The sequence below is a fragment of the Drosophila takahashii genome, chromosome 2R (genome assembly GCF_030179915.1).
Source record: "Drosophila takahashii strain IR98-3 E-12201 chromosome 2R, DtakHiC1v2, whole genome shotgun sequence".
Taxonomy (NCBI): domain Eukaryota; kingdom Metazoa; phylum Arthropoda; class Insecta; order Diptera; family Drosophilidae; genus Drosophila; species Drosophila takahashii.
The window spans coordinates 38420724-38448414 of record NC_091679.1 but is presented as its reverse complement, the minus strand read 5'-3'; the positions used below and the strand labels follow the sequence as shown (position 1 = coordinate 38448414).

At 43.4% G+C, this 27691-nt stretch overlaps 9 protein-coding genes across 9 annotated transcripts; 3 read left to right on the top strand and 6 right to left on the bottom strand.

Annotated features, from left to right (window-relative positions):
* Positions 1 to 1005: 1005 nt before the first annotated feature.
* Positions 1006 to 1488, bottom strand: Cpr47Ed (Cuticular protein 47Ed). Its single transcript, XM_017143715.3, has 2 exons — positions 1421 to 1488; positions 1006 to 1347 (listed from the first exon to the last, which is right to left on the bottom strand). Exons 1-2 carry the CDS (start codon positions 1430 to 1432, stop codon positions 1006 to 1008), a joined length of 354 nt encoding a protein of 117 aa, XP_016999204.2. The 5' UTR covers positions 1433 to 1488.
* A 3732-nt stretch (positions 1489 to 5220) lies between these two features.
* On the top strand, positions 5221 to 7130 carry Cpr47Ee (Cuticular protein 47Ee). Its single transcript, XM_017143698.3, has 2 exons — positions 5221 to 5822; positions 6423 to 7130. The coding sequence occupies exons 1-2, from the start codon at positions 5370 to 5372 to the stop codon at positions 7065 to 7067; spliced, it is 1098 nt and encodes a 365-aa protein (XP_016999187.2). The 5' UTR covers positions 5221 to 5369; the 3' UTR covers positions 7068 to 7130.
* A 77-nt stretch (positions 7131 to 7207) lies between these two features.
* Cpr47Ef (Cuticular protein 47Ef) lies at positions 7208 to 11236 on the bottom strand. Its single transcript, XM_070213153.1, has 13 exons — positions 11186 to 11236; positions 9671 to 10439; positions 9493 to 9531; positions 9171 to 9275; positions 9015 to 9110; positions 8883 to 8954; positions 8787 to 8840; positions 8672 to 8728; positions 8482 to 8580; positions 8222 to 8425; positions 8015 to 8131; positions 7896 to 7955; positions 7208 to 7612 (listed from the first exon to the last, which is right to left on the bottom strand). The coding sequence occupies exons 1-13, from the start codon at positions 11222 to 11224 to the stop codon at positions 7398 to 7400; spliced, it is 1926 nt and encodes a 641-aa protein (XP_070069254.1). The 5' UTR covers positions 11225 to 11236; the 3' UTR covers positions 7208 to 7397.
* Positions 11237 to 14399: 3163 nt separating this feature from the next.
* TpnC47D (Troponin C at 47D) lies at positions 14400 to 16088 on the bottom strand. Its single transcript, XM_017143687.3, has 4 exons — positions 15931 to 16088; positions 15375 to 15549; positions 15062 to 15313; positions 14400 to 14502 (listed from the first exon to the last, which is right to left on the bottom strand). The coding sequence occupies exons 1-4, from the start codon at positions 15940 to 15942 to the stop codon at positions 14474 to 14476; spliced, it is 468 nt and encodes a 155-aa protein (XP_016999176.1). The 5' UTR covers positions 15943 to 16088; the 3' UTR covers positions 14400 to 14473.
* Positions 16089 to 20465: 4377 nt separating this feature from the next.
* Cpr47Eg (Cuticular protein 47Eg) lies at positions 20466 to 21079 on the bottom strand. Its single transcript, XM_017143747.3, has 2 exons — positions 20921 to 21079; positions 20466 to 20852 (listed from the first exon to the last, which is right to left on the bottom strand). The coding sequence occupies exons 1-2, from the start codon at positions 20930 to 20932 to the stop codon at positions 20511 to 20513; spliced, it is 354 nt and encodes a 117-aa protein (XP_016999236.2). The 5' UTR covers positions 20933 to 21079; the 3' UTR covers positions 20466 to 20510.
* A 346-nt stretch (positions 21080 to 21425) lies between these two features.
* Positions 21426 to 22269, bottom strand: LOC108058806 (trafficking protein particle complex subunit 2-like protein). The gene is made up of 5 exons (XM_017143746.3): positions 22100 to 22269; positions 21876 to 22045; positions 21727 to 21814; positions 21586 to 21665; positions 21426 to 21517 (listed from the first exon to the last, which is right to left on the bottom strand). The coding sequence occupies exons 1-5, from the start codon at positions 22130 to 22132 to the stop codon at positions 21472 to 21474; spliced, it is 417 nt and encodes a 138-aa protein (XP_016999235.2). The 5' UTR covers positions 22133 to 22269; the 3' UTR covers positions 21426 to 21471.
* A 150-nt stretch (positions 22270 to 22419) lies between these two features.
* Positions 22420 to 23569, top strand: Vhl (von Hippel-Lindau). Its single transcript, XM_017143745.3, has one exon. It carries the CDS (start codon positions 22420 to 22422, stop codon positions 22957 to 22959), a length of 540 nt encoding a protein of 179 aa, XP_016999234.1. The 3' UTR covers positions 22960 to 23569.
* On the bottom strand, positions 23011 to 26500 carry LOC108058804 (WD repeat-containing protein 48 homolog). Its single transcript, XM_017143744.3, has 9 exons — positions 26167 to 26500; positions 25886 to 26105; positions 24832 to 25826; positions 24670 to 24774; positions 24476 to 24615; positions 24214 to 24409; positions 23966 to 24160; positions 23801 to 23906; positions 23011 to 23690 (listed from the first exon to the last, which is right to left on the bottom strand). Exons 1-9 carry the CDS (start codon positions 26206 to 26208, stop codon positions 23647 to 23649), a joined length of 2043 nt encoding a protein of 680 aa, XP_016999233.1. The 5' UTR covers positions 26209 to 26500; the 3' UTR covers positions 23011 to 23646.
* Positions 26501 to 26823: 323 nt separating this feature from the next.
* On the top strand, positions 26824 to 27602 carry LOC108058794 (uncharacterized). Its single transcript, XM_017143728.3, has one exon. It carries the CDS (start codon positions 27026 to 27028, stop codon positions 27485 to 27487), a length of 462 nt encoding a protein of 153 aa, XP_016999217.2. The 5' UTR covers positions 26824 to 27025; the 3' UTR covers positions 27488 to 27602.
* Positions 27603 to 27691: the final 89 nt, after the last annotated feature.

Sequence of the window (27691 nt, the reverse complement as noted above, 5' to 3'; positions counted from 1 at the left end):
TCTGCACTGGGGTGTAGCCCCTAGCCCAGGGCATCCATAAATATATCTATCTATCTATCTATATTTATCTATAACTATCGATCGAACATCTTCCGCTGACAAATGGCTCGATTCAGAATCTCAACGGGGTGCATCAGCAATTTCATTTACATTGCGGCGCCATTAATTCAATCATCGGTAGTTCCGGGGCTAGATATTAACGATCGTGTCTTCTATCGTTAGGTACTCATTTCATGGGGTGATAAATACAAATTCATTTCGCTGCACCGAACGACATTTGGCTTACATCTGGCAAAGGGCATTCGGCGCTGCTGCCACAATTTATAACTTTGACAGCTTAACTAATTTCGAAAATCTGCCGCAAATTAAATATCCCAGCGATGAGCAAGCGATATTGCAGATCCAGCTGCTGGACTCGGCACAGAAAAAAAATTCTTTTATGTAAAATGAAAAGAAATTTGTGCTCTGAATCTCTCTTCTGTGGTTTCTATGTTGTATTATTTTTGTACATATTTAGTTTTGTAAATATTTCAAAAATCACTATGGGACTAAATTAAATAAAATTTGGCAATTAATTTGATTTTGTAATTTTTCGGATTGCTATAATTATTTTAAAAATGAAATAATAATAATTTTTGGAGTGATGTGATTTCTGACTATCCACCCATTTTTCTATTAAATGTGGTTAAAATCAAAAACTCATTTATTTAATTATTTTATTTGAAAAATTACATTGAATAATACTTATTATGCGTATATAAACTAGTTTGTAACTTAGATAATTAAGAGAATAAGATAAAGTTATTAAATCCCTATAAATAAGGAATCTCTTGTAATAATTTGAATTATAATTATTGATACAATAGAAACCCAGTATAATTTTTTACCGTGTGGCGCTCCTTGTGGCCCAAAACCGAGTATTTTTTCTCGCCTGGATCATTGCTTTGCTTTGGTAATCGTCTGGCTAACATTTTCAAGAATGTGTGGCCATCAAAGATAATGGCTCTAAGGCGATTTGTTTATTAGCTGCCCCGCGGAAACGTACTTAACATGTGGCAGAAACCCATTGTTCTTATTCGCCTTATATCTGACCTGTAGCTCCTGGCCTTTGTCATCCACATAGCCATAAACACCGGACACCTCCAGGTCCCCAATGGGCACATTCAAGTCGTCGGAACCCACAATGCCCAGCTCCTCGCGATAACTACCATCTCCGTTCTCGTACATGAATAAGTAGGTGCCCGAGCTCAGTCGTAAACCCAAAGATTTGAGGATTGGCACTGGTTCACTAATGGCGGCACTCTCAGCGGGCCAACTCCACAGTTGGCAGCAAGTCAAGATCAATAACTGGAAGATATATCAAAATAAAAAAGAACACTTAACGCCGGGCTATTCATGAGCTACCCTATCCGCTACTTACCAATGCGAACATGATTTATGCTAATACTAAGCGCGAAGAAAAGATTCTGCGCTTTTTATAGCAATCCGTTAGACTGGCGTCTAAAGCTGAAGACATTTCTCCCCCAAAATCAGCAGACAAAGTTATGCAACGCCAGATGCTTTTTAAGCTTTTGAGGTCAGTAGAAAGTAGCAGGTCGAGTCTTACAGTTTTTCTGGAGTTTATTGAACCGCCCATTTGCAAGTCAAATGGGCATTTAGAAGTGTGGAGCTGGTAAACTGTCATGTTTACACTGCAGATAGCATCGAAAACTACACATGTGAATCGCGTGGGTTCTGCCAAATCCAAGGGTGCAGCAGCTAATAAAATTTGTCACAATTTTGGCACTGTGGCAAGCGAAAGGTGCAGAAATGGTAACGGCTGACTGCTCCACCTGACTTCCATGCAAATTCCAAGAGCTAACTTTGTTACAGTGGGTGGGCACCTCCGAGGCTTTGAGAAGCGGCTAACATTTATGGCAAACGGCATGCTGGAAAAACGGCAAGACAAAAAGAATTCAATAATAATTTCCAGCAATTTCGCAACTCAGCAGCAGCGGCGGCAGAAGTTGCATTTTGGCATTTGCCTTGGCCCGCCCAGTTCCAATTTCCAGTTCCACTTGCCAAAGCGGCCAGGCTCTCGGGCAACGTGTTAATAAATTGATTCTTTGTGGCTCCCCAGTCGGCGAGTTGGTTTAAATCCCGCCGAATCAAGTACTACTGCAAATATGCACTTCGAGGAAAATTTGAAAGGAAAATGTGTAAGAAAGTCGGTAAGAAAGCAAAGCATGGCTCCAAAAAAATTTAAGAGTGTTTAGAACAAAGAAAAGTTTACAGCGCCTTACACTCAAAAAATTACTGGGCTTGAATTTGAGAAATTTTCTTCAATGGCGATTTTTGTAAATATTTAGAAATACAAATTTTTTATTTATTAATTTTGATTTATTTGAAGATTATTTCATTTATGAGTAGAAATAGAAAATTAACAAATATTCAAGGCGAATAATATTTTGAGTTTAATTATATAACTTTTAAGAATATTAAAAAATGGATAGCTTTTGAAATATTAGTTCTTTTTTTCTAAGGGGTATGTACTGTCTAATTAAAACAAATCGTCAAAAATTAAAGTTTCCAGGCTTGAACAGCAATCGATTAGGAATTTTATTTTTTAACAAATTGCTTTATGTTAGATTCTTTGTATCTTAGAATTTTTTTTGGTTTACCTACACTTATTATCTTTGTATCTATTGATCCTGCCACGTTTTTTCCAGTGTGGCTTATGCAGAGCGACATTTGACGCGCCTGCCACAGAAGTGGAAACTCATTAATGTAGCAATGTAGCAGCCGCAATGCCGACGAGGTCATAATTCAGAGCTGCGACACGTTAACCTTTAGCCAAGATCTGCCAGCCGGAACCCGAAGAGAGAAGAGGGAACCCCCGATCCGCAGTTGCAGTCGCACTACGCATTGCCTCAAAGTGAATCAATTAGCCGCGCTGGCGGCCATAATTTCTAACTAATGGAATTCACAATTACAAAATGTCAGGCCCACTCGGCGAGAAGAACATCTAAACCATCGCGCGATTGCGGTGCAACTTTCGGGCTGCAGTCTATTAATAACCGTCGCTGTTGCTGTCCGACTTTTAGGTGGATTTGAGGCAAAAGCCTAAGGCCTACAGCCCAAGATTCAGCTATTGGAGTCGTGGGAGGAGTGTCCGACCCGTCTTTAATGCGGTTTGCTCATCGGGCCAACGACAACATTGTGTTGTGCGCTTGTTGTGTCTCGCATTTCTGCATAAATTTGGCTAGCCATTTTTTATGTCGCTCCCCGCGTATCGCCACTTCGCCTGATTTCCCGCATTTCGACGCTTTGTTTTATTGCTATTTATTCCTCCAGTTTCGCGAATCATTTAAATGGCAAATCAATCATGCGACTGTTGGCCAATATGGGCCGAAACTTATTTATAATTAATATTTGACACTCGCATTTGGGCATCTTAATTGGGTCAATATATTTTGGGAAACATAAACAAACGATTTGCCAGTGGGAGTTGGTTTATAACGTTTAAGACATTGTAAAACAGTATATAAAATGTTTACTGTTAAACATGACTGCCAAATAAAACAGTTTAATCTTATTGGTATGAATTTTTAGTTTAAAACAAATTTTTGAAGCTTATTAAAACGTGAATAGCACACGAAATTAAGTTAAATCTTTAACAGAATTCGATTTATCCCTCTTTCTTTTCGGCTGACTCCGAATATGGTACAACAAAAACTTTTGAATGTTGGAATTCAAAAAAGGTGAATCATAATATTTATGTTCAAGATTTCCACGGATAAGTAAATGGACCAGTTTTAAATTATTGTTTTGTTTATTAGTCTAATTATTGTGAGCAATATGTGGAGCGCATTTAAAAGTTGTGAAAGCCTAATGTGGAAGTTAATTGGTTTTCTGAAAATTCTATAGCCGACTTTTCGGCTGAGTTGTTTATTAAATAGTGAAAAAACCATTGAAGGCTTTTAGGCAGTTTCAAAATGTAACTTCTACTTGGCGGCTAAGAAATAGTATTATTTAAATCAGCGGTCGGCACACACATACGTTGTCATTTTGTTTTATATTTGTGTGAGTAATTTGCACTGGACAGCTCATCGATGTGTGTGTGCAGACCGCTGTTCTACGTTATACATGAGCGAGCAGCGCGGCGGCAGAACAAAACCCTATGCTCACTTAATAGGGCGCTGCCGACCGCTGATTTAAATTGACTTTCCGCAGCATTTATCAACAAAAATGGAATTTGTTTTGCCATTTTTGCAGAATAAAACATCTTTTTTTATCTTTAATTTTCCGTCTATAACAAAATGTTGACCTAACAGCTCATTGCATTAATTGACCTTGCTTCGAAATGGAAAACCTCCTCAGAATTAGCATATGCAATTAAGGTTTGAACTTAACATGGAACAAGACATGTTCGAATTTTAATGGCAGCTCATACAGATGACAAACGAAAATGTATCTGTCAGGTAGTTGGCAGATATAAATGAGTGATGGCGATCACATCACACCTAGGCATGAGCAATCTCAGTCCCAGGCCCAGAGATTGATGAATAACCCCAGTGGAGCGTGGAGCTATGAACAATGGAACACCTCGGGCCCCGAAAAGCTCTCAAGCTATCTAGCTATCCTGGGGATAAGCAGTATCTCTCCAAGAAGAGCCACTATATCATTTGACAAATGATGTTTGTAGACCAGGTTGAGGTCCGACCGGCACCTTGACCAAGGGAAAATGAGGGGCAAGTGTGTGTATCCAATCCAAGTGCCCGCTGTCAGCACATAACTCAGACAAACGCCTTCGAGGCAGATGCGAAGACAAGTGCTGGAGCAAAAAGGCCCTCAATTTGCATATGGGGCTGGCTCATAAACAACCTGCAACTGACCCGGGCCACCATGAAGATATCAATCAGCCTAGGCCAAAGCCGCAGTCGCTATGAAATTCGTTTGTCCTTCTGTCAATGGCCGATAAAAAACCAATAAAGCTGCCAAGCCAGCCCAGCGGCTTGTTAACACGCAGATAAATTACACTGGCCGCCCGAGAAAGAGATAACCATCGAGATGCAGTCAGAAGCTGATAGCCAGAGCACAGGAAGCGGCCAATTGTTCTGACCATAACGCTGAGCTTTAGGGCCTGTTCGAGATTCGAGAATCGAAAATCGAGAACCGCATAAATAGCGCCGCCAGTGGGAGCCGCATTTGCAGTCGTGGCACGACTTTCGATCAGTAACTTCCAGTGGCAGCAACGGATTTGCTTCGGATCGGCAATCGGACTCGGATCTCTAAAAAGTCCCAGCTTTATAAGTGAAACGTCGTCGGGTTTATCGAGCGTGTAATTTGTGCTCCGTTCGCGAGAGATTTATGATCCACTGACAGCCTAAATGTCTGGACCGCGAACCCCTCGATTCCGGCACCTCCGCTGGTTGGCCTGCCTGCTGGCCAGCCTCTGGTTCTCCGTGAGCCAGGCTCAGCTGCCGGGAACGGGTTTCCAGGGACAAGGACGAGGGCAAGTGCCTCCCCTGCAGCCGCTGCAACAGCCGGCCAATCCCTTCCAGCGCCGCCAGCCCAATCCCGTCCAGGGTCAAGGACTATTTCCGGGTCAGCGCAACCCGCTGAACCCATTGGCTCCACCGCTCACCGGAGCTGCCCTCCAGAATCCCTACACCCGCTACAATCAGTACCAGCAGCAGAACTACGTGCCCATCACCGCCTACCAAAACGAACTCAATCTGGATGGCAGCTTCTCCTACGGCTACTCATCGGCCGACGGAACCACTGCCCAGGCACAAGGATATGTCAAGAACTTGGGATACGGCGAGGGTGTCGAGGCACAGGTGGGTTTTACCATAAAAATACTGCCTTTGGAAAGAAGTCCTTAAAAATCAGTAATAATTTCCTAAGAACCCTTAGATAAAAATAGATAAAATTCATTAAAAAACAGTAATTAGTACTGATTTTTAAGGAATTTTATCTAAAGATTCTTAGTGTGTATTTTAAATTCAAAAGTGATTTTTAAGGACTGTTAAGGACTACTGATTTTTAGTTATTTATGAAGGTTCATTATAGTTTTTTTTTATTTTTATGGCTTATGTAGTTGAAAGTTATTACAAACATTTTAAAAAACCTTAAAGCATTTAATTTTAAAACTAAATCTAAATGCAGAAATATCTAGATTTTGGATTTGATTTAGTAATTATTTTTTTATGAATTCTTTTTAAATATATTTGATTAGAAAATCTAAATTCTGAGCATCACTCTTACGGTATTGTTAATTTAAAAAGAACTTAAAGTAAGACACAAGTAATAGCAAAATTATTTGGCAAACTTTTCGGCGTAGCACCAATATTCTTTATAAATTTCTTAGCATACACTTGGGAGAATTTTTCTGCATTATTTAAATTTTTTTTAATAAATAACTACTTTTTAATGAACAGGTTATTCAGGGCTCCTACTCGTACACTTCACCGGAGGGCACTCCCATAACAGTGCGCTATATCGCCGACGAGAACGGATTCCGGGCGGAGGGCACTGGGATTCCAGCTTCCCCGCAATATTTCTCGGGTGCCCAGCCCTATCAACAAAACCTGCTCAACCCCAATATAAATCCGTACCAGACGCCCTTCCGCCAGCTGCCGCCACCACTGCCCAATGCCCCATTTCGTCCTCAGATTCCGGGACAACAGCCATTGAACCCGCTGCAACAGCAGCAACAACAGCAGCAACAGCTGCAACAGCAGCGCAATTTCCAGCAGCAACAGCAACCAAATTCCGGGCAATACCAGCCAGATCAGCCGTTTAATCAGTTGCATTCCGGTAATTTACCTGGCCAGTATGCTGGACAATTTGGCCAGCAAGCTTTTGGCAGCAATCTCACGGCGCAACAGGCACAACAGCAACAGAATCTTAACCAGCAACAGCAGCAGCAACAACAGCAGCAGCAACAGCAGAAGGAGCAACAGAATGAACAGCAGCAACAGGCCTTGATAACCCAACAACTGAGGGGCAGACCCAATAACCTGGTGGATCCCTATGGCTATAACCAGTACGGCAGACGCTTCAAGAAGTCCCCAAAGAAATAAGATAGCAACTAAACTTGTAATTGAAACGATTAGTTAGTCCAAACATGTAGTCGCAACTCAAAGGCATGAAATACATGCAGCTAAAAAGTCAAACAGCTGGTTTTAATCGGATTTACCAAGTTATCGTTATAAAGAAGTGGTTTCTAGTATTCAAGATTCATTTATTTCGATAGTGGCACACACACATTGTCACAAAAGAAAAAGGGGAAAGAGAAGCTTACATAAATAAATTAACCATTTTGGTGAAAGAACATTTAGGGCAGCCTGCATTGGATTGACATTTCTTCGATTTGAGAGATTTGATAGGCGTTTCCGGGACTTCTCCTGGTTTTAATAGCTATAGCCTGTCTGAGGATTGAAATCCCCACTTCCACGACCTCCACCCGGCAACCCTGGTGGCGGTGGGATGTATTGCGACCCAGCGCCGGGAGGTCCAGAGCCTGGTCTTCCGGGCGAGCCAGGTCCTCCGCCGCCACCAGCTGGGGGCGGAACGTACTGGTTGCCACCGGGCAATCCTGGAGCTCCTGGTCGTCCACCGCCGCCTCCTGAAAACAAGAAACCGTTATTAGATTGACCCTTTGTCTAACTACTAAAAATAATTGAAATGATTTTAAAAGCCTTCAAGTCAAACTGTATAATGTATGAAAAAACGTTAGTAGATCGTGGGTAAAATCGTAAACAAAGACTGGGCAAATAATATTGTTAAACAAACTTGAAATGCGTGAGAAAAACACATGTCAATTTCAGGTCTTCACAGTATTTCTCACGAAGATCGCAATTTTTACAGTTGCTCTATGATAAATGTATGCCAAATGAAATATATATTACCTGCGCCACCTGCACCACCGCGTCCACCAGCTCCTCCAAATCCTCCTCCTCCGGGCGAGCCTTCAAATAAGAAATATAAAATTTTTTATATGTTTTGAAAAACCTAATTATATACTTACCAGGACCTCCAGGTGCTCCACCACCTCCTCGGCCGCCGCCGGCTCCATATCCACCGCCAGCTCCTCCTGCTCCTCCGGCTCCTCCAGCTCCACCAAAACCTCCTCCGCCTGGAGCACCTAAAAATCAAAATCAAATCAAAGAAATAAATATGTTCTTGATGCTTTTCTAAAGACAATTGATCAACAGAAAACCAATAATTTACTCACCGGGGCCTCCTGGAGCACCACCACGTCCGGCGCCTCCTCCGAAACGGCTACCACCTCCTTGACCTCCAAATCCGCCGCCTCCAGGGGCTCCTGGGGCTCCTGGGGCACCTGGAGCTCCACCACCACCGCGGCCTCCGCCGCCACCGCCTCCATAGCCGCCACCAGCTCCGCCGGCTCCACCAAATCCTCCTGCGCCAGGAGATCCTAAGTAAATGAAATGTTAATAATAAATAAAAAAGTAAATAAATTCATCAACTCACCTGGAGCTCCTGGTGCTCCACCACCACCTCGACCGCCGCCGCCTCCATATCCGCCGCCAGCTCCTCCGGCTCCACCGAATCCTCCTCCACCTGGAGCACCTGAAAGATCAAAACCAAGAGAAACAATTAAATATGTTCTCCATATTTTTCAAAAGACAATTAATCAACAGAAACCTAATGGTTTACTCACCGGGACCTCCTGGAGCTCCACCGCGACCGGCACCTCCTCCGAATCCGCCACCACCTCCTACAAGATATATATTATTTCCAAGCCGAAGTTTATACCTATTATGAATATCACTAACCTTGACCAAAACCGCCTCCGCCAGGGGAACCGGGAGCTCCTGGAGCACCACCGCCTCCATATCCGCCGCCTGCTCCTCCAGCTCCACCACCACCACCGCCGCGACCAGCGCCGCCACCTCCTCCGTATCCGCCGCCACCACCTCCGGCTCCGCCGAATCCTCCGCCGCCTAAAATTAAAAAAAAATATTATTTACGATAATTACAATCAAATAAAATAATTAACTCACCTGGAGCCCCTGGTCCTCCACCACCGCCGCGACCAGCGCCGCCACCTCCTCCGTATCCGCCGCCACCACCTCCGGCTCCGCCGAATCCTCCGCCGCCTAAAATTAAAAAAAAATATTATTTACGATAATTACAATCAAATAAAATAATTAACTCACCTGGAGCCCCTGGTCCTCCACCACCTCCGCGACCGGCGCCGCCGCCGCCTCCATATCCGCCGCCACCACCTCCGGCTCCACCAAATCCACCTCCACCTGGGGCACCTGCATATGCAAAAATAATTATATTAGGCAATTATTTTGAAGAGTTGATACTTAAGGCTAAGTCTACAGCATAATGCAGAGTATTAAGCCGAGTAATGCCAATATCTTGCATAATAAATATGATTTACATAGTTTACTGTAACTTTAAGCAAATTTTGACTTGCGTGTGCTATAGAGTTTACCATTTTAGATTATAATCTTTTAATCTTTTACTCACCAGGACCTCCGGGTGCTCCACCACGACCGCCGCCGCCTCCTGAAAAACGAATATATTTAAAAATGTAAAAAAAATCTCTGAGTAATCAATAAAAAATATTAAAAAAAACTTTCGAAATACGGATCCCCACATACGGAATTTCATTTGCACCTCGGAATATGAATACAATGGTTTTTACCTGATCCATAACCGCCGCCGGCTCCAGCGCCACCACCGGATCCACCACCGGCACCACCGGCACCACCGCCTCCATAACCACCGCCTCCACCGGCGCCTGATCCTCCACTAAAACCACCGCCCGGCAGCACAGAGATGCCCTGGGCAGCCAGGGACTTGGCAATCGCCTCCGGAATGGGTGGTGGTGTGGGCAGTGCGTTGCCCGAGGGCACGAAGCCATTCTCATCCGCCGTGTACATGATCTCGACGAGCTCGCCCTCGGGATTCGTGTAGGAGTAGGATCCCATCACGGAGGGGATTTCGTTCTCGGATCCCTTGTTCTTCACAGTGCCCTCCTCCTGGGCCTTAATTCCATTGCCGGTCTCGTAGCTGAAGCGATAGTTGCCATCGCCGTCGTTCTCGTTGACAAACGAGAGGATCGGGATCGGTGGTCCAGAGGCTGGAGGAGCACCACCACCACCGCCTGGTGAACTGGGACGTGAAGCGGGTGCACCACCACCACCGCCAGGAGCAATGGGTCTTCCGTTGGAAAAACCACCCAGTCCGTTGTTGCCACCACCGAAGCCGCCTCCTCCGCCACCACCGGCTCCTCCACCGCCACCGAAGCCACCACCTGGTCCTCCTCCACCTCCGCCTCCGAAGCCACCTCCTGGACCCTGGAGCCCTGCTCCCGGACTGCCGCCTGCACTGGCCGCACTTGCCGGCGGGGGCAGGTATTTGTTATCCAGCTTGGCTGCCTGGGCCACCGCCAACGTCGTGATCACCAGAGCCTGCAAAAAAAAAGAGAAGATCCAAAGAGGTGGAATTACAAATTTATTCAAGCTACGTGGAAAGTTCATGCGAATGCAGCCTTTGCCATCGAAATGCACGCTCCTAATTTTTTGGCCTGGGGCAACACTCGGATAGGTTGACTTATGTGATTGCAAAATAAATAGAAAATTAAAAATCAAAGGGGTGGCTAACTTGTTAGAAAATTTGCCTTTTATATCTGCGGCTAATCAATTTGTTCGTCTCACATAAATATTAAGAGATAATTGAAATTGCTAGCACTTTATTATGCTGAAATGGAGGAGCTGATTTAATTATATTTTAAGTACCTATTTTATTGCCTCTATAAAAAACTAAGAATGAACCTCTACTTTGGATTTATCACTCACATGGGATTTTTTGGATAAAGTTCGATAATAAAAATTTGTTCTGCATAAAGGTTAAAATAGAAGGGGTTTTCAGAATATATTAATAATGATGCATCTATCTATCTTAAGTTTTTATATCATAGTTTTTTAATGACCAATAAATATAACCCTTTTAATATTTGAATTTTGTGACTCACTTATTAAATAAGAGTCCGTTTTCATAAGTACAATTAAAAGAGAAACATTACATATCTTGTCCAGCTAAGCAACCTGACCCCGCTGGGGACCTCAATCGGGGTCAAGAGTGTGGCCAAATGTCGGCCATTTCATCAATGGAAACATTCGCCCATTGACAGAGCGTCGCAATTCGAACCGCTCACGTTTTCCATTGTTGCAACGTGCAACCGATCGTCGCCCATTAAGGCTGTAAATGCGGCAAAAGCTGGGGGACTGCTCCTATCGAGCTCATCATCAGCGGAGTTGTCGCAGCCTGAAGCGAACTCTGATATTTATGGACTTCTTGTTAGACAGAAGACGTCTGAGAAGATGCAGCAGCGTGTGAACAGCGAATTGCTGGCTGGGAAGGTTAAGTAAACGGATCGACTGGGGCTCCTCCGTCGCCCAGCGAGTGTCAAGTTGAAGTTTAAACCGTTTACGGACTCCATTTGGCCATAAACATAACAGCTCCATCGATTGGCATGAGCTCACTTGTCGCACTGCAGCTGAAATGCAGCTGAATAATGAAGTAATGTAGTAATGTGGAAATTCTGACATTTGCCACACTGACTCATCATGCAACCGAAAAGCAACGCCTGCCCCTTGGGCCGGAATATCTATGAGTCTGTGGGAGTCTCTTGGAGTTCGTGACCACCTAGCAGTAGACATCTTCGACAGCGTTTCGCAACCGCAAATATAATTGCGGTAATTGCAAATGGGCTGCCAATTGGGTCGCCACTGCTTCCATTTCGATGATCTGCTTTGGGGGCGGGTCGGCCACGACCGATCCATCTTGGGCAACTTTGCGTGCCATCCGCAATCCACCAGCCGAAAACCGCCATCCTCCATCTCCGATTGCAAATGGGCTGTTAATTTATGCGTTTGTCGGGAATCGCAATTACTTGATCTTTCCAAGACAATCGGATATGCTAAGTACGATGGGGAAATCCTTCGCTAATTTAAACGGCCGAAGATGGGGCATTCCTGTGGTCTATTGTTTACGTGTTCTTTTCGTAATGGAAATTTAAGAGATTCAAAGGGAAGATTGGGGATCGGAGCGAGCAATAACTTATATATCCTCTTGAAACTTGTTTCTTTTAAATAAAATTATGATGACTGAAATTGCTTTCCAAAGTTCTTAGCTAATTAAATGAAAATGTGATTTAAAGGAAGATTTGCTATTTTCATATCTAATCAAAATTTTTATTTCTTTAAAATCCTATTCCAATTTAAGACAAGGTAATTGCATTGCATTCTAATCGAAGTTTCATCTGGTTTACAAAATACTTTTATTTAATACTTCTCAGAATAATAAACTAGATATTGTGACCTAGTTTATATGAGTATAAATTTTTTTTTAATTTACGACATATTAGCAATTGCATTCTTAATTCTTTAATTTCCTCAAAAAAAAGTTAATTACTAATTATTTATATTATTATATATTTGATTATATTTAATTATTATATATTTCGAAAGAGAGTTTGTGATTAAATTATTTTAAAGAAATCCTTTTTAATTTATTCTACTATTTTTTGACACTTAACAAAAGCACTATTCATTTTACATTTGAAAATAAAACACTCAAAAACCTAATTTTATGAAATAAAATTCTTGAAAGGACTATGAACTGTAAAAAACATTTTTCTGTATTTTCCAGAAAATACTAATAATTAAAATATTTTCAAGCCAAAACACTCTCTTTTCATCTTTCACTGAACTTACCCATTTAAGAGCCATCACAGCAAACTTCTGATTGTATAATCCCAGTCGAAGAAAAGCTGAATCCTTGATGCACCCACAAATCCTTGGCAACCGATCCCCCTTCACCACACTTTATCCACCAATCTAAGGTAATCCACGTGAGTCCTTTTGCCGTTTTGTTGCACCAATGCTGCAGTGCCACCGCGTGTTGTGGCTCCTCGAATGTCACGGTACTTGTGTGCCGATCGCAGCCCAGGTTCTCCAGCTTTTATACTTGGTTTGGCGCCAAATGCAATCAAATGGAATGGAATGAACGAAAACGCTGTGCTGCCGCTGCATCTGAATTCGAATCTAAAGCCGGAGCTTGCAGCTTGGAGCTGAGCGAGTGCTGAGATTTTGATACTTTATGGCATTTATTGCAATCGTGTGCAGCTGTGGTGGTGGCGGTGTTCCCCCAGCTGAACACGAAAAAGGGAGAAGGCGGTGGAGGTGGTTCATCCGAAGGTGCATAAGTTCGACTATTGTCTCGGCGGCGGCATCTCGTTTACTCAATGTACCCTGTCTTGTTAAACAAACGCTCTCAGCCACATCTCTCCTCGGTTAGTGGGTAAAAATTAGCAAGCAACTACCGCTGGTGGTGCTCGTAAATTGGAATCCAATCGAAACTCTCAACGCTCGAGCGCATCATCATCATTCAGCTCGCATTGAATCTCCATTGAATTGCACGTTTGGGAAACCGTTTTAATGCGCTCGGTGTCAAGAATCGCATATTGAGAAGTCTGCCCAGGCGGATGTCAATAAATCTGACTTTAGCTCTTTCGCAGGGCGTAACAGTCCACGTCCAGTCTTTGACCTTTCACCTAATGATTGGGCCTTTTAAGGGGGGAGACCAAACTGGATTCGAAGCGGTTAATAAATACCACTAATATCGACACCCTCCGGCCGAAAGACTTAACATTGCGCAAAACAAGTTGCTCCACTTGGTGGCAACATCCAGCAAACCAACATCCATCTGCCCCAGCCCCTTCTCCTTTTTTCGTAAACTTTTCAGAAAGGGCAGCTGCCGCTTCTTTTGGATGTTTTTCGGGCGAAAAACTCACTGCATGTCGCGGCGGCCAAGTTTAGCGTAAATGCTTGACATCTTTTGGCAACAAGGAGAATGCTCATTGACATTTGCCAGCCAACATAGATGGCTGTTTGGAAAGGCAGAAATCTAGCAGGTTGTCACTGGGTTTTATTCTGCATGGGATGGTCACAGCTGTGCGGACCAGAACGCCAGCCAAGTGGCAAAAGGAATTTGCACGCACTGCAGCCAATCGAGCCGAGAAACAATCAAGACAAAACCGAACAACGGCAAAAAACTTGACAGAACAACTGGCAACTCTGCGTATGCGCAACATGCATCACTCATACGCCGAGTGGCCTTGCCAAATTAACACACAAATGAGCTGAGGACCACGCCCCCACCGTCCCAGCGTCCCAGCCCATTGCATAAACATCGAAATTTAATAATAATCCAACGGCCAGAGGGTAACAATTAAGGTGACTCAACTCGGATGCAGATGCACTGCAGCCATAGAATGTTTGCCGTTTGTTTGGGTTTTTCTACCCAAGCAGTTCCTGAACAACAAGCGGATTATTTATAGCGTAATTATGATTACTCAATCGTAGAAATAAAGTACAAAACGTTTATTCAAGCCTCAGGTGTTGGGGGTAGACATTAATTAGTTAAGATGGGTCCAAAACGCTTACTCGCCAGTCATCATCTCCATGAATTCTGTAAAGGAAATGAATGGGAAAGTGAAATCATTAATTGAGAGATCAAAAGTTATAAATTAGAAAAGGGTCTGTTAAAAAATAAAAACTTTTTTATCAAACTAAAAAGACATTTGTTGACAACTAATTAAAATTTTATAAGATTTCAAGAGATAACCCCTTACAAAAAGAATAAATAAATAAAAAATTTTAAGATAATAAATTCAATAAAAAGTTAAGGCATTGTATACACATTATTAAATTTTGTATTTGTTCCCCTTAAAAACTTTTGCAAAGATCATATTTTAAAATGGAACAAATAAAAACGAATATTATCCAAAATATCAGAGCGGTATAGCTTCTTAAAATCAAGAGCAAAATGATCTGCTTGTTTTTGTGTAAAGATCTAAGGATCCATAAATAGAGCACCACAAGGGCGGCACCCAGTTTTCCAAGGGGGTGGGTGGGGACTCCACCGAACAAATTGATATAATTTGTGTGGAAAATACCTTGGCAAGGGGCCAAAGAATTCAAAATTTTTATCGCCCGACTGACGGCGGCTTATTGGTCCGCGCACTTACCATCAAAATCAACGGTGCCAGAGCCGTCGGAATCAATTTCCTCGATCATGAGGTCCAATTCCTTGTCGGTCAGCTGGTCGTCCAGCTCCTTGAGGATCTCCTTCAGGCAGGAGGTGGGAATGTAGCCATTGCCCTGCTTGTCGTACAGGCGGAAAGCTTCGCGCAGCTCCTTCTGCATGGCCTCATCATCCTCCTCCACGATGAACTTGGCGGCCAGCTGGACGAATTCCTCGAACTCCAGGCGACCAGACTCTGCGGAAGGATCGGAGATCAGTTTGGGAACCACTAAACATAAAAGCCCTAAAACACTCACTGTCCTCATCGACCTCGTTGATCAGCTCGTCAAGGATCTGCCTGTCGAAGGGCTGACCCATAAGACGAAGGATATCGGCCACCATTTCGGTGGGGATACTGCCGGTCTTCTGGTGATCGAAGCTGTTGAATGCCTTCTGCAGAACGGCAATCTGCTCGGGGGTCAGGTCTTCATCCTAAAGGGAAAATAATAATTTTTAATTTATTAAATATATTAGCTAGATTTTTTATACATTTTTGTAGTCCTAGACAAAATAAAAAGTTATCCATATTTATTTAAATGTTGTAACTTTTGAAAGTTACATGCAATTTTATTTCTAGCTTGTTCTTGTTACTAGAAAATTTAAGTTATTTTTTCTGTAAGATCTATTTCACTAAGAAAAGAGCAAACTATTAAACTCTAGGTTTAAATTTCTTGAAATTACTTTAACTATTTTAAATTTAATAGGTTTAAATGCAATTTTCAGCTTGCTCTTCAAACCTAAAAGTAATGTTCTCTCTTCTCCCCGTTTAAAATGGTTATCCTTTAAGGTTTTCGTTAATCCAGCTCCACTCACAATGTTCTCCATTTTAAATCCTGTGCTAGTTGTTCACCAGATCGATCACCGCTAACGACTGAATCAGTTCCCCACTTCTTCATGTGGCTCTCGAGATCCCCGAAGACCAGAACACCAGAACACACCCACACACAGCGCCAGGCATTCCAAAAGTAACAAGCTAATTTATGGTTTTCAGCAGCATTTCGAAAATAAAACCAGGGGAAATAAACAAAAGAAGCGAACGCACACACAAACCTGTGGAAATCTTAAAATGTGTTTCTAATTTTTGTGGAGTGAAAAAAGAAAGGAAAATACGAAAAGCACTGTAAAACCATTGAGCATTGCCGAATTTACTGCGCCCCGGCCACCAGAAGCAACACCACCAATGCCACCGCCGCCAAGAGCAGACGATCCGCATCCACCCACCCAATACGATTTTGTAGTGGTTTGCTAAGCTTAACAATGACTATTTTTAGGCGGCACTGCGGGAAAAGTCCCTATATAAAGTCCCATGGAATGATCATATCTCAGGCTGATGATAAACCAGTTCCAAATGCGCTGTCACCATCTGTTCAAATTAAACACGCTTAATGACGATAAAAAAGTCTTAAATTACCTTATTTAAATAAACATCTCTTTTTATACTTCTTTTGGCGGATACTGGTCTTTGTTTATAGCAAATTAAATAACTACAAACTCCGCGTGAAACTAAAAACCAACCCTGTTCTACGGCTTTAATTTTTATACCCGTTACTCGTAGAGTAAAAGGGTATATTGTATTCGTGCAAAAGTATGTAACAGGTAGAAGGAAGCGTTTCCGACCCCATAAAGTATATATATTCTTGATCAGGATCACTAGCCGAGTCGATCTAGCCATGTCCGTCTGTCCGTCTGTCCGTCTGTCTGTCTGTCCGTCTGTCCGTATGAACGCTGAGATCTCGGAAACTATAGAAGCTAGAAGATTGGCATTTTGCATGCAGATTCTAGGAATTCCTACGCAGCGCAAGTTTGTTTCAAAATGGTGCCACGCCCCCTCTAACGCCCACCATCGCTTATATACGATTTTAAAAATTTTAATATTTTGGAAAAGTAAAAATGCAGTTTTATTGTGTTTATCAATACCTATCGAAATGTAGAAGAAATTTTTCAAATCGGACCATTCGTTAAAAAGTTATGCGTGATCAACGTTTTCTATCTCTATCTCCATCTCCCTCGCACTCCCTTTACCTGAGTAACGGGTATCTGATAGTCGGGGCATCCGACTATAACGTTCCCTCTTGTTCAGTTTCGCTTTTGCTGAATTTTTAAGTTATTTGAAATGACTCAGTTGAAACTGAAAGTGACCCAAGTTTAATCGTCCGATTTCCCTCAGTGTATGCTTAAGTGCTGCCTATTTAAATATGTATCCGATATCCCCTCATAATTGGAGCAAATCTGATCACATTTTCCAATTCACAGCGACGACACGCTTTATGAATCAATCATGGCGGGCCCATAAAATCGTTTTATAACTCGACCAAATTAACGAGCAATTAAAAAATCGACATTAATTAAGGATGGAATCATTCCACACACACACTCGCAAAATAACATATACTGGAAATATCAAACGAACAACGTGCTAAAACATTTTTATAAACGATTCGAATATTGTCTCTTGCGATTCTGCTTCCTACACCTATACAATACGTTTATATCCAGATTTAAATCAGCCATAATATTAATTTTCGCTTTGTTTAATGCCAGCCATGATATGCAAATTGATTTATACATTTTAATAAAACAGCCGTTTGTGTGGCACACATTTTCGGCATAACGCATTTGTTTATGCGGCCATTGAATATCGGGGAAATTGAGGAAACCGAATGTTGTTTACGAATTATGACAGCGCCAGCCAAAGCAGCCGCCAAAAAGTTGACGTCACGGTGGCATATTGACCATTTGTTTATGTTCTTATTAATTTATTAGCAAGTACCTAATATATGAGACGCATATCTCAAAATGGCAGAAATTAGTAATGGCAAACAGGTGAGCCGAAGAAAAGAATCCTTGGTGCCGCAAAAGAACTCGGGAAATTTTAATATCGCTGCATTTGGTTATATGTACTTAGATACAATGCGATTTACACGGAAAACACAATTTATTTTTTTGGTTTTGATTTTTTTAGGATTTTCTAAAATTTAAGATTTTTATTAATGTAATTACTTTTTATTTTAATTTTATTCTTAGAAAAAAAATTTACCCTTTTTAAATTGTTCTTATGCTAGAAATAATGAAATCTAATAATGGAATATTGAAATCTAATACGATAAACTTTTAGAAAACCTTTGGACCTTGTCTTCAGTAATATTCAAATTATCACTAATTCAAAATGAATTTACTTATTTCTCACTTACTTATCTTTAAAATTTAAATGTTTATGCATGTCAAATAAAGTTTATCATCGTTTTAATGTCCATTTTTCCCCCAGTGTTCTCCAGATTCGATCTCCTGACGGCATGTTGGCATCTAGACATCGCCCCTTCAACATCTCAATCCATCATCGTTGAGATTCGTTTCCATCGCTTGCAGTCTGTCGGGGTTTTCATGTTGTGCTTCCAGAGCGATTAGCCTCAACGACCCAGAATTCGAATCCGAATCAGAATCAACGGATTTGTCGGCAAATCGGTAACCGGAGCGCAAGCTTTTCAATGTTATTTTGACATTTGTGAGGCGAGCGAGGTCTAGCCTTGATCGTCGCGGCGGATCGACCACTTTAGTTACTTCGGATACTGCTACTTTTGCCCCTGGTTGCACCACGTAATTTACGATGGCATTCACTTTGCCCGTCGTCATAAGTATAATTGCAGCGACATAGCTGCATCGCGCAACTTAAACGGTCGCATCACTTTCAAAGACCGAAAGCCTAACATTTGCATCGGAAATTATGACAACAAAGAGCCTGATTATCCCATCGCGATCACGTGACTAGATAGGTTTGCTAAATGTCCCCACACAGAAAAAATAACTGTAACCTTTTCAACCAGTAAAGGTAATTGTTTTTAAGAACTTCTTCTTTGTTCTCAAGATCAAGGTAAAGATTTCTTCAAATGATTGTGCAATGATAAAAGTAAAAAATCTTAGAAGATCGTTCACCAATTATAATTTACTATATCTATTAAGTATAAACAATTCTGATAATAAAAATTAGTATATAGTATTATTATTCAGAAGTTGCTATTCCTTGTTATTGCTAAGTATCTCTGTAAAAAGCTTAGAACTCCACGCAAAGTGATAAAACTTTAAAAAATGATCACTGATGCAAATTGTAACAATTATTTTTAGTAATCGGGTAAACTTTATCTTTTCTTCATTTGTATCCATTCATCATAATTTAGTTTTGATATGTTTTCCTGCCAATATTTTTCAAATTGGTGAGTTAATCATGAACAGTGCTGCCATCACTCAGCTTGAAAAACCGGACAGAAAAGCCAAAAAAAACAGGGAAAAAGAGGACAAAAAAATTTAAAAAAGGACAAAAAAAAGGACAAAAGTAAATGCGCCTCCATTTTTCTGTTTTTACCAAAGGGTGATATATTTACTTAATATAAATGGATTTTATATTAAATTCAATTATGTAATGATCTATTGCGCCCGACTCACAACCTTCTTCGTTTGATCATTTTACCATGGTCAATTTTTGTGCGTATACGTAATAATCTAAAATTATTAAAATAATAAAAGCATTTCAAGTAACTATATTGGTAATACAAAAAAAATGCAATATCTGCGTCAAACCCGAATAAGAGTCGTTCAAATATGAAATTTTTTTCTGACAAAAAGGCTGAGAGTAAAAATTGAGAACTTTTTAAAGTGTTTTCCTCTATTTTTGCTACAGAAAAAATCGTACTATAAAGAAAGTCCATCGACTGCATTACATCTCTTTGATAATTTGTAAAAAGAATTATTTTTAAAGTGCCGAAATATAAGAATAATGGTTAAAACGGCGTTTTAGCATATAAAAGCAGGTTTATACACTTTCGACTAGCAAAAATAACACTCAAAACCTTATCTTTGAAAAAAGGACAGATTTCCGGATAGGGGATGTTTGAATTTTTTTCCGGATAAAGTCGTTAAAAAAGGGACAGATCTGTCCGGAAAGAGGACAAAATGGCAGCACTGATCATGAATCTAAGTTTTTCATACAGCTCATTTATAATTTTAGGCAAAAGTTGAAATTTAGCCTGAGATCTTTCATTGATCTGGAGATCTGGAGTTTGACTGTCTGAAAGTATGCAAAGAAGGAATGGGAATCCCCCGGCTGAAAAATGAAATGGAAAGTGGAAACTTTCTGTGGGAGACCCCAAGTTCAGGGGCAGCACATCAATAATGGCCATCTGTCAGACCTATTGAAATACTAATATTATTCGTTTCTCTGGCTGACCTTCAATATTAGGCAAACTTGTTTCTGTCTGCTAATGAGCTATGTATATTTTTGAATATTAAAATTTTGTTTGGGCGCTGCAAATAAAGATGCACTGATCCTTTTGGATAAGAAAAAAGGCAGTTGGAACTTAATTTTCAACACATTTATTTATCAACACTTTTATTTATAATATTTATTCCTTGGAAGGGTGGGCGGCGATCCACTCCAGGGCGCGCTGGATGGCCTCTGGGATTGGGGGTGGGGTGGGGAGAGGGGGGTTGGCGGACAGCACCTGGTAACCGTTGGCATCGGCAACATATTGGATGGACACCTGCTCACCCTCGGGAGAGGTCCATGCCTGCGATCCCTTGACAACCCACTCTTCACCGTTGAGGTTACCAGCCTGCTCAACATCCACAGAGTTGTCGAGCTTGAGAGCATACTTGAAGTCGTTCACGTTCACTTCCGACTCGCTACGGAGGACTCCGGCATCTTCGTTGGCAACGGCGAGGGCCAACAGGCAGGCGAAAGCAATCTAGAAGGAGTCCAAGGAAGCAATCAGTTAGAATCCCATGAGGATCGCTTTGTGATAAGGCCACTTACGAAGAACTTCATGTTGTTTGTTGAAAGACTTGAGAAGGCTTACTGATATCGAACTGGAACTTTAGCCGGCTTTTTATATGATACTGATGCTTCGTTTGCCTCTGCCGGTGGCGCCCAAGTTCAAGTCACTTGACGCGTAGGATTTAATTTCATTAATTATGCATAAGATAAGACAAAATACATGTTTATGTGTGCCTCGTTATTGGCGTTCAGTTAAAGATCACGGTGGACCCCACAACAAAGCCCAAAAGCAGACGGAAGACGAGTTCGACACGGAGACATTAACTAACTATGTGTCAACTAGCAGACACATTGTAAAGATATAATTAATTCTCGAATTATTTTCATCAAAAATGTGAAATTTGCATAATTTTCGGCTTTTGCCAGCCAGCCAGCCAGCTAGCCAACTAGCCAGCCGACCGGTTTGCGTATATCTGGTGCGTATCTCTATTTGAATCTACCTTCGGGCGGGCACCTTGACATCCCTCCTGAGAAAACACGGGTCTCTGATAAATAATTCGCTTTATTGTTCGTTCAGTTTTAATCTACAGCTAGGCGTTGCCGCTCATCAGTTTCTGGACGGCACGATCGAACTTCCTGCAAAGATTAAGGTGATGTGTGAGACGAAAACTTGGTTAAGATCAACTAGTCTTTGGACAGCTCACTTGGAAGTCAGCGATTCGCCGGGAATGTAGAAGGGATTGCAGATGGCATCTGTGTAGAGCAAGTGGAGGTTTCGGAAGATCTGTAAGATGCGTATGCTGGAAATTATTCAGTTTATGGTTTGTATAGGGTTGGACACTCACCGCTCGGACCTCGTTTTCCCGCAGGGCAACATTGCTGGAATCGATGACCACTATGAACTTCACCCGGGTGTTGGTCACAAAACCGTAGCTGTAATCAAATCAATCTGTTAGGTTTAAAGATACAATTGGTAAGGCTGGAGTGCCAGTACATTTTGTGGTTCTCCGTGGAGTAGAGAAGTCCCAGGTAGAGCTCCTTGGACTCCGGAGCACCCTTGCCGATCAAGCACTTCTCCTCCACGACGTCCAAAGCGGCGTGTACGTGATATTGCAAATCCAGTTCCTGCTCCACATCGGATGTGGTCAAGTACAGGGGGGCATTCTAAGGGGATTATGTGGGTTACTTTTCTTTTACAATATAATAAATAAAACTTACGTCCTTGCCAATAACGGCTATACAAAAAGCCATTTTCTGTTATTTTTGGGAGTTTCTATTTGTTTACTTTTAAAGCTAGAGATGGTCAAGGGAGGTCAGCTGATTGGTCCCGTTATCGATAGACCATCATCGAAAGTGTGACCAGGGGCTGGCAGAGTCAGCGAGAAAAATGTTACCGTAACTGATAAGGAGTGAATTTTATCTATACTTGTTGTTAGCTTGTTGTGATTTTGATTCCATTTCGACGTCGCTTGTGGCCAAGAAAAACAACGAAAATTGATTTGGCAGCCATTGCAGATCGGCTTAGCACCCTGCTGGAGATGGCGCTCCAAATAGCGCAGAACAACCGCGATGGCCAGCAGCTGGTGGTGGGTGAGGGTGAGGGTAAGGTGGAGGTGTACGTGCTGTTTGCAAACACCACCTATCGCACCCTCGACCTCTACTGGGTGAGCGAGCAGGATCGGGAGTTCCTCTACCTGACCCTCAAGCCCTTCGAGGAGGTGCGTGTAAACACGTACAGCTCCCACAGCTGGCTCTTCCGGGACTACTACACCGGCGAAAGGATGCATGTGCGATCCCAGAGGATCTTCCAGCCGATCCGGGTGCGGGTGCCGAAGAACCAAACGACTCCCGATGAGCTGGTCGATGTGCGCAGCGAGGTGCTGATCCACTTCCCCATGCGATCGCTGCGCGAAAACTGCCTCTGGCTGGTGGCCCGCTGGCTAATCCGGACGAGCAATACACCCCGGAGGATCATCTATGGCTACCACATACCCTCGACGCTGAAGCAGCAGCTCCTCAGCCTGCTGACCTGCATCGAGTCCTATTCCCGGGTGGCCGGCACCAGGCGTCGCCGTTAGGATAGTTTAAAAATGGATAGTTAAATCTTAGGGACTGAGAGCCAGGCTTGATTTCCAAATAATTTAATAACTTTAATTGATTTTCATCCTGGTTTTCCTTTTCGTTTTCATTTTCTCGCTTATTACTTATGTACAAATTGGCTTGCATAGAGCGTTTTACAGGTTGGACTACTGCCGTTGCATTGATTTCTTTTTTTTCGTATCTTTAACAGATTACTTATACTTATGTCCTATGTGTATATATAATTATGCATAAACCTAATGTGAAACAAGTGTGAATATTACATACAAATATGCGCAATCCTCTAGGTCTAGAGTCTAGAATCTAGAATGCAAATACGTTTTAATGGTATGTCTGTAGTTACTCCCTTGCAATGCTTATCTACGTGTGTGTGTCGCAAGCTTAATTGTTATAAGTCTGAATCCGAAGTACATAAACGTATTCCTAACGAGAAGTAAACAAACAGAAGCACCCGGGTGCACTTTTAAATGTAAATTTTAAAGTTAATGTTCGAACAGATCCTCCTTGAATGTGTTTTGTGACGAGACGAATGTTAGAACTCAAATACATTGCATAAATACATACAAATTGTTAATTCGATCTGCTCAATCTCGTTCGCATTTCTAATTCACATTCAACAATGCATCGCTGCTGCTTCGTTCAGGCGGGAGATCACATGCCAGCGTTCAATACTTGCGCGTCACACGCTCCAGACTATCCCCGATCGAACCTATATGGCGGATATATATAAGTTAGGCAATCGCAATTGCAGCAATGAAGTATGCGTTGTGTTTGTGAGGGGTGTGTGGTGTTGATCTATGCGTGGGCTCTCTTATTTACCATCGTAGCTGAAGTTCTGCTTGGTCTTGTACTGAAACGTAAGATCGGTCGACTGCTTCCAGATGAAGTGGCGCACGGTGCGCAGGTCCATGTTGGGGTCCACAACCTTAAAAAGGGATTTACTGGTGAGTTAAACCTTATAGGAGGTTTTAACCATCAACTAACCACATCATTGCACCACAGTTCGATTCGCTCCTCTGCTGGCAGTTGGGATCCCTCTGAATTCGCGTCGCTCTGGCTGTTCTGCAGGGAATTGTTAGCATTGCCTCCACTCGGTGTGGTCTCCGCATTGAGCACCTTCTCCAGCACATGCTCGCACACCTTGCGGCACTGGATAAATTCATTAGCCACCAGGCGATCCTATAGTAAACTCATTAGAATAAGAACTCTTCCTGCTACTAGAGACTACCCACCTTCTTCGTTCGCTCTGGCTTAGTCATTTGCGGGTGGGGCTGCAGGAAGAACGGTATTTTGAGGAACTTGGGAATGTTCTTCTCGATCACCACATCGGTCACCCACTGCGGCGCCGTCTCGTGGAGCAGTGTGCTCTCGCTATCGCCGGCTGCATCGCGCACTAGAAGCCGGCAAACAGTGCGGCCGCCCACTTCACTAGTTTGCCAAAGGAATTAAAGTAATTAGTGATAGTTTAGATATGGCTACAGCTCAGCTACTCACCTAAATATGACGGGCGTGTGTTTGGGCACTTGGAAGTAGCCGTTGCCGTGCATGTCGGGTTCCATTTCGTTTGGTGGTATGCTATGCGGTGGTGTCCAGTACTCCAGCAGAGCTTCCAGCAATAGTTTGCCATAGTTGATCTGAAAAGAAAGAATTTTTAGTAAGGTAAGGCATTGGAAAATGGCTTAACCAACCTTAATTTCTGTTGTGGGATCGACGCACTCCGGCAGTCCAGCTTCAATGGACACCCAGGCCGCGAAGCAATCCACTTCCTCCTGGCCCAAGACAATCGTTGGCATCTGCAGATGATGAATATATTATAAGCTATTACATTACATTATAAGCCCTTAACTCACCCCGGTTTTCAGATCGACAGTGAACCAGTTTGGAATGTAAACCTGCTTGTTGCGCTTCTTCACCTCCGCCTCGTAGTCCACGGCTCCCAGTTGCTCCTTCTTGACCACCCGCAGCACATCGTAGACCACCACCTGTTCCTGCGAGTCCTTGGTTATAATATAACGCTTGTCGTTCAGCACCGTGCACTCCTTGATGGCGGCGCCTCCCTTGATGCAGGCCACCTCGGTGCCGCCCTGCGTCCACTGGGCGTCCATGCCGCCGGAGGAGTTCATCGTGCATCTGTCGTACATGGGCAGCTTCCAGCAGCGAATGTCCGAGTTCCAGGTGGTGGCCCACACGCCGGTCTTGTCGATGTTGTAGCCCAGACTGAGCACAGGTGCCTGCTCCTCGCAGACCAGCGTCTTATTGCTCGGGTTCCGCATCTCCGTCACAATGATATTGCGATCCCTGCTGCCGGAGATGATGTACTGGAAGTTCTCGCTCATTAGCAGCGACCACACGCCCTCCTTGTGCACGTGGATGGTCTGAACGCAGCGCTGCTGGCCCAGATTCCACACCTTGATGGTGCCGTCGGAGCTGCCGGAGACCACCTGGTTGCCATCGGGCGAGACAACCAGGCAGCGCACGTTCTCCGTGTGGCCGCGTAGCTTCATGCTGCGCATGCAGGTGCGGGGATCCCAGATGCGCAGTATGTTCTCGGTGGAACCGCTCACAATCACTGTGCCCGATGGATTCATGGCCAGGCTGTAGATGGAGTCCTTCGACCCGGTCAGACTAGAGGTGGTCACCGTGTTGTTGCTGGCCGTCAAGGCGGTCAGTGTGTTCACATCCCACAGGAAGATGGCCTTGTCCAGCCCAGCGCTGGCCACCTGCTCCCGATCCTTGGCGTAGGCCAAGGCCTGCACGTAGTCGCGATGGGTGCGCAGGGTGGACATGCAGAAGCCCTTCTGGGCGTTCCACACCTTGACCGTGGTATCACAGCTGGCGGAGATTACTAGGAGTTGGGATTGGGATTAGTTTACTGGTTGATCTGTGATCTTTAGAGCCACTTACGGTTCCGCCCGTTGCAGCAGAGCACTATGTCGTTGACCCAGTCGTTGTGGTGCTCCATCGACTGTATGTACTTCTCGCTGGAGTCCGTACGGGTGTTCCACACCCGGATGATGGCGTCGCGTCCGGCGGAGTACAGCTTGCCGTTGTTCGCGTCCAGCTGCAGCGCATTGACGCCATTCCGGTGCTGCTTCTCCTCGGCGTCCCGTATCACGAAGGAAACCTGTCGTCCATGGGTTTAATTGAATTAGTTTGGGCCTCCGTTTTCCAATTGCCGCACTCACCTGCATTTTCTTGCGTGCCTGACAAGTTTTGTGCGTCAACATGTCGTCCACGGATCTGCTGCACTGCGGCTATCGGCGATATCTCTGCTGGATGGATCGGCTGGACTTCAGGAGCTGGCGGCTTTGGCTGTTCTGCGCTCGCGGGGCACGCACATCTATCGGGGTTACCTTGCGGCCGCTGATATTTACTTTTTGCAAATCGAATTTACGGAATTTCCAGCCAACTACAAATTTTTCGCACCTATTTCGCTCTCTGTCTCTCCCCATTCGGTCCTCCCACCTCGCTGTCCCTCTTACACCCACTCTCCTGCGCCGGCTGGTGTTGCCACCTGGTTCTGCACACTGTGCCGGCTGTTCCACAGAGTTGACACTTTCGGTTCGAGAAGGTGACTGGTTCCGGAACCAGCTTTGTGTAATCTTAATCAAATTTTGTTCTTAAAATATATATAAATATATAAAAAGAATTTGTTTTCATTTCAAAAGGATCACTTTTTTTCAAAAATATTGGGTTAGAAAATTTTAAATGAAATGGAATAAATTTTTTTGGTCGCTAAAAAATTTTTGCTTTACAGATGCTTTACAGAACATACTCTTTTACATTTATAAAATAAATACGAAAAACAGAAATGAATAGGCTATAGTCCCACTGTCAGAATTACTCACAAACATTCCCATATATTTCCCAATACATTTTTAACTCTATAATTTGTACCCAAAAGCAGTGATATTCCGCCGAGCGTAATTTAAAGCTCTGGCGCGACTCGACAACCCTGCTCTTTACATAACAAGAAGAAGAAGACCTCTCATCGACCCCACCACACCGGGATTCAAGGATTTTATTGCATTTTCACCGATTACAATGGCCAGCTCGCAGTCAAACGACGCCTGCAGCATATGCGACAAAGTGGGCCTCAAGCCCTTCACCCGGGAGAATGTGTTCAACTACTACATACCGCTGCACGGCCTGGTGAGCTACGGAGCCCTGGCGGTGAACGTTATGAACCCCCAGATCGTGCCCAAGATCCTGCCCAAGAAGGACCTCACGAACGTGTTCCTCATCTCGGCGGTGGTGGGCAGTGCCTTCTACATCTACGGCCGGCCCCACCTGAAGGACGTGAAGAACAACAAGCGGGGCGCCTACGCCCTGCTGGGAGCCACCCTCTTCTCGATGGGATCCGTTTTGGCCTGGGCGCTGATCAAGTCCGCCCTGCCCCAGGACAACGCGCTGCTGGCGACCCTGGCGGGACTGGGAACTGGTGCAGCCATCGTGAAGATCGGCACCGATTACATTCAGGACGTGGACAAGCTGCAGAAGAACTAGGTGAACTGATCGACCCCAAAACTGGGTTCGTACTGTAATTGCTGTCTTGGCCGTACATAGCTCGTAATGCAATATTATCTCCCGCATATTTGAATAAAATTATACAACAAACCGATGGAGCAGAGTGTTTTTTTCTGCTCTGAACAGATAGATAATGCCGGGCGTAGATTGAAAATGTTTGCGTTTATTTTAAATTAAATGTAC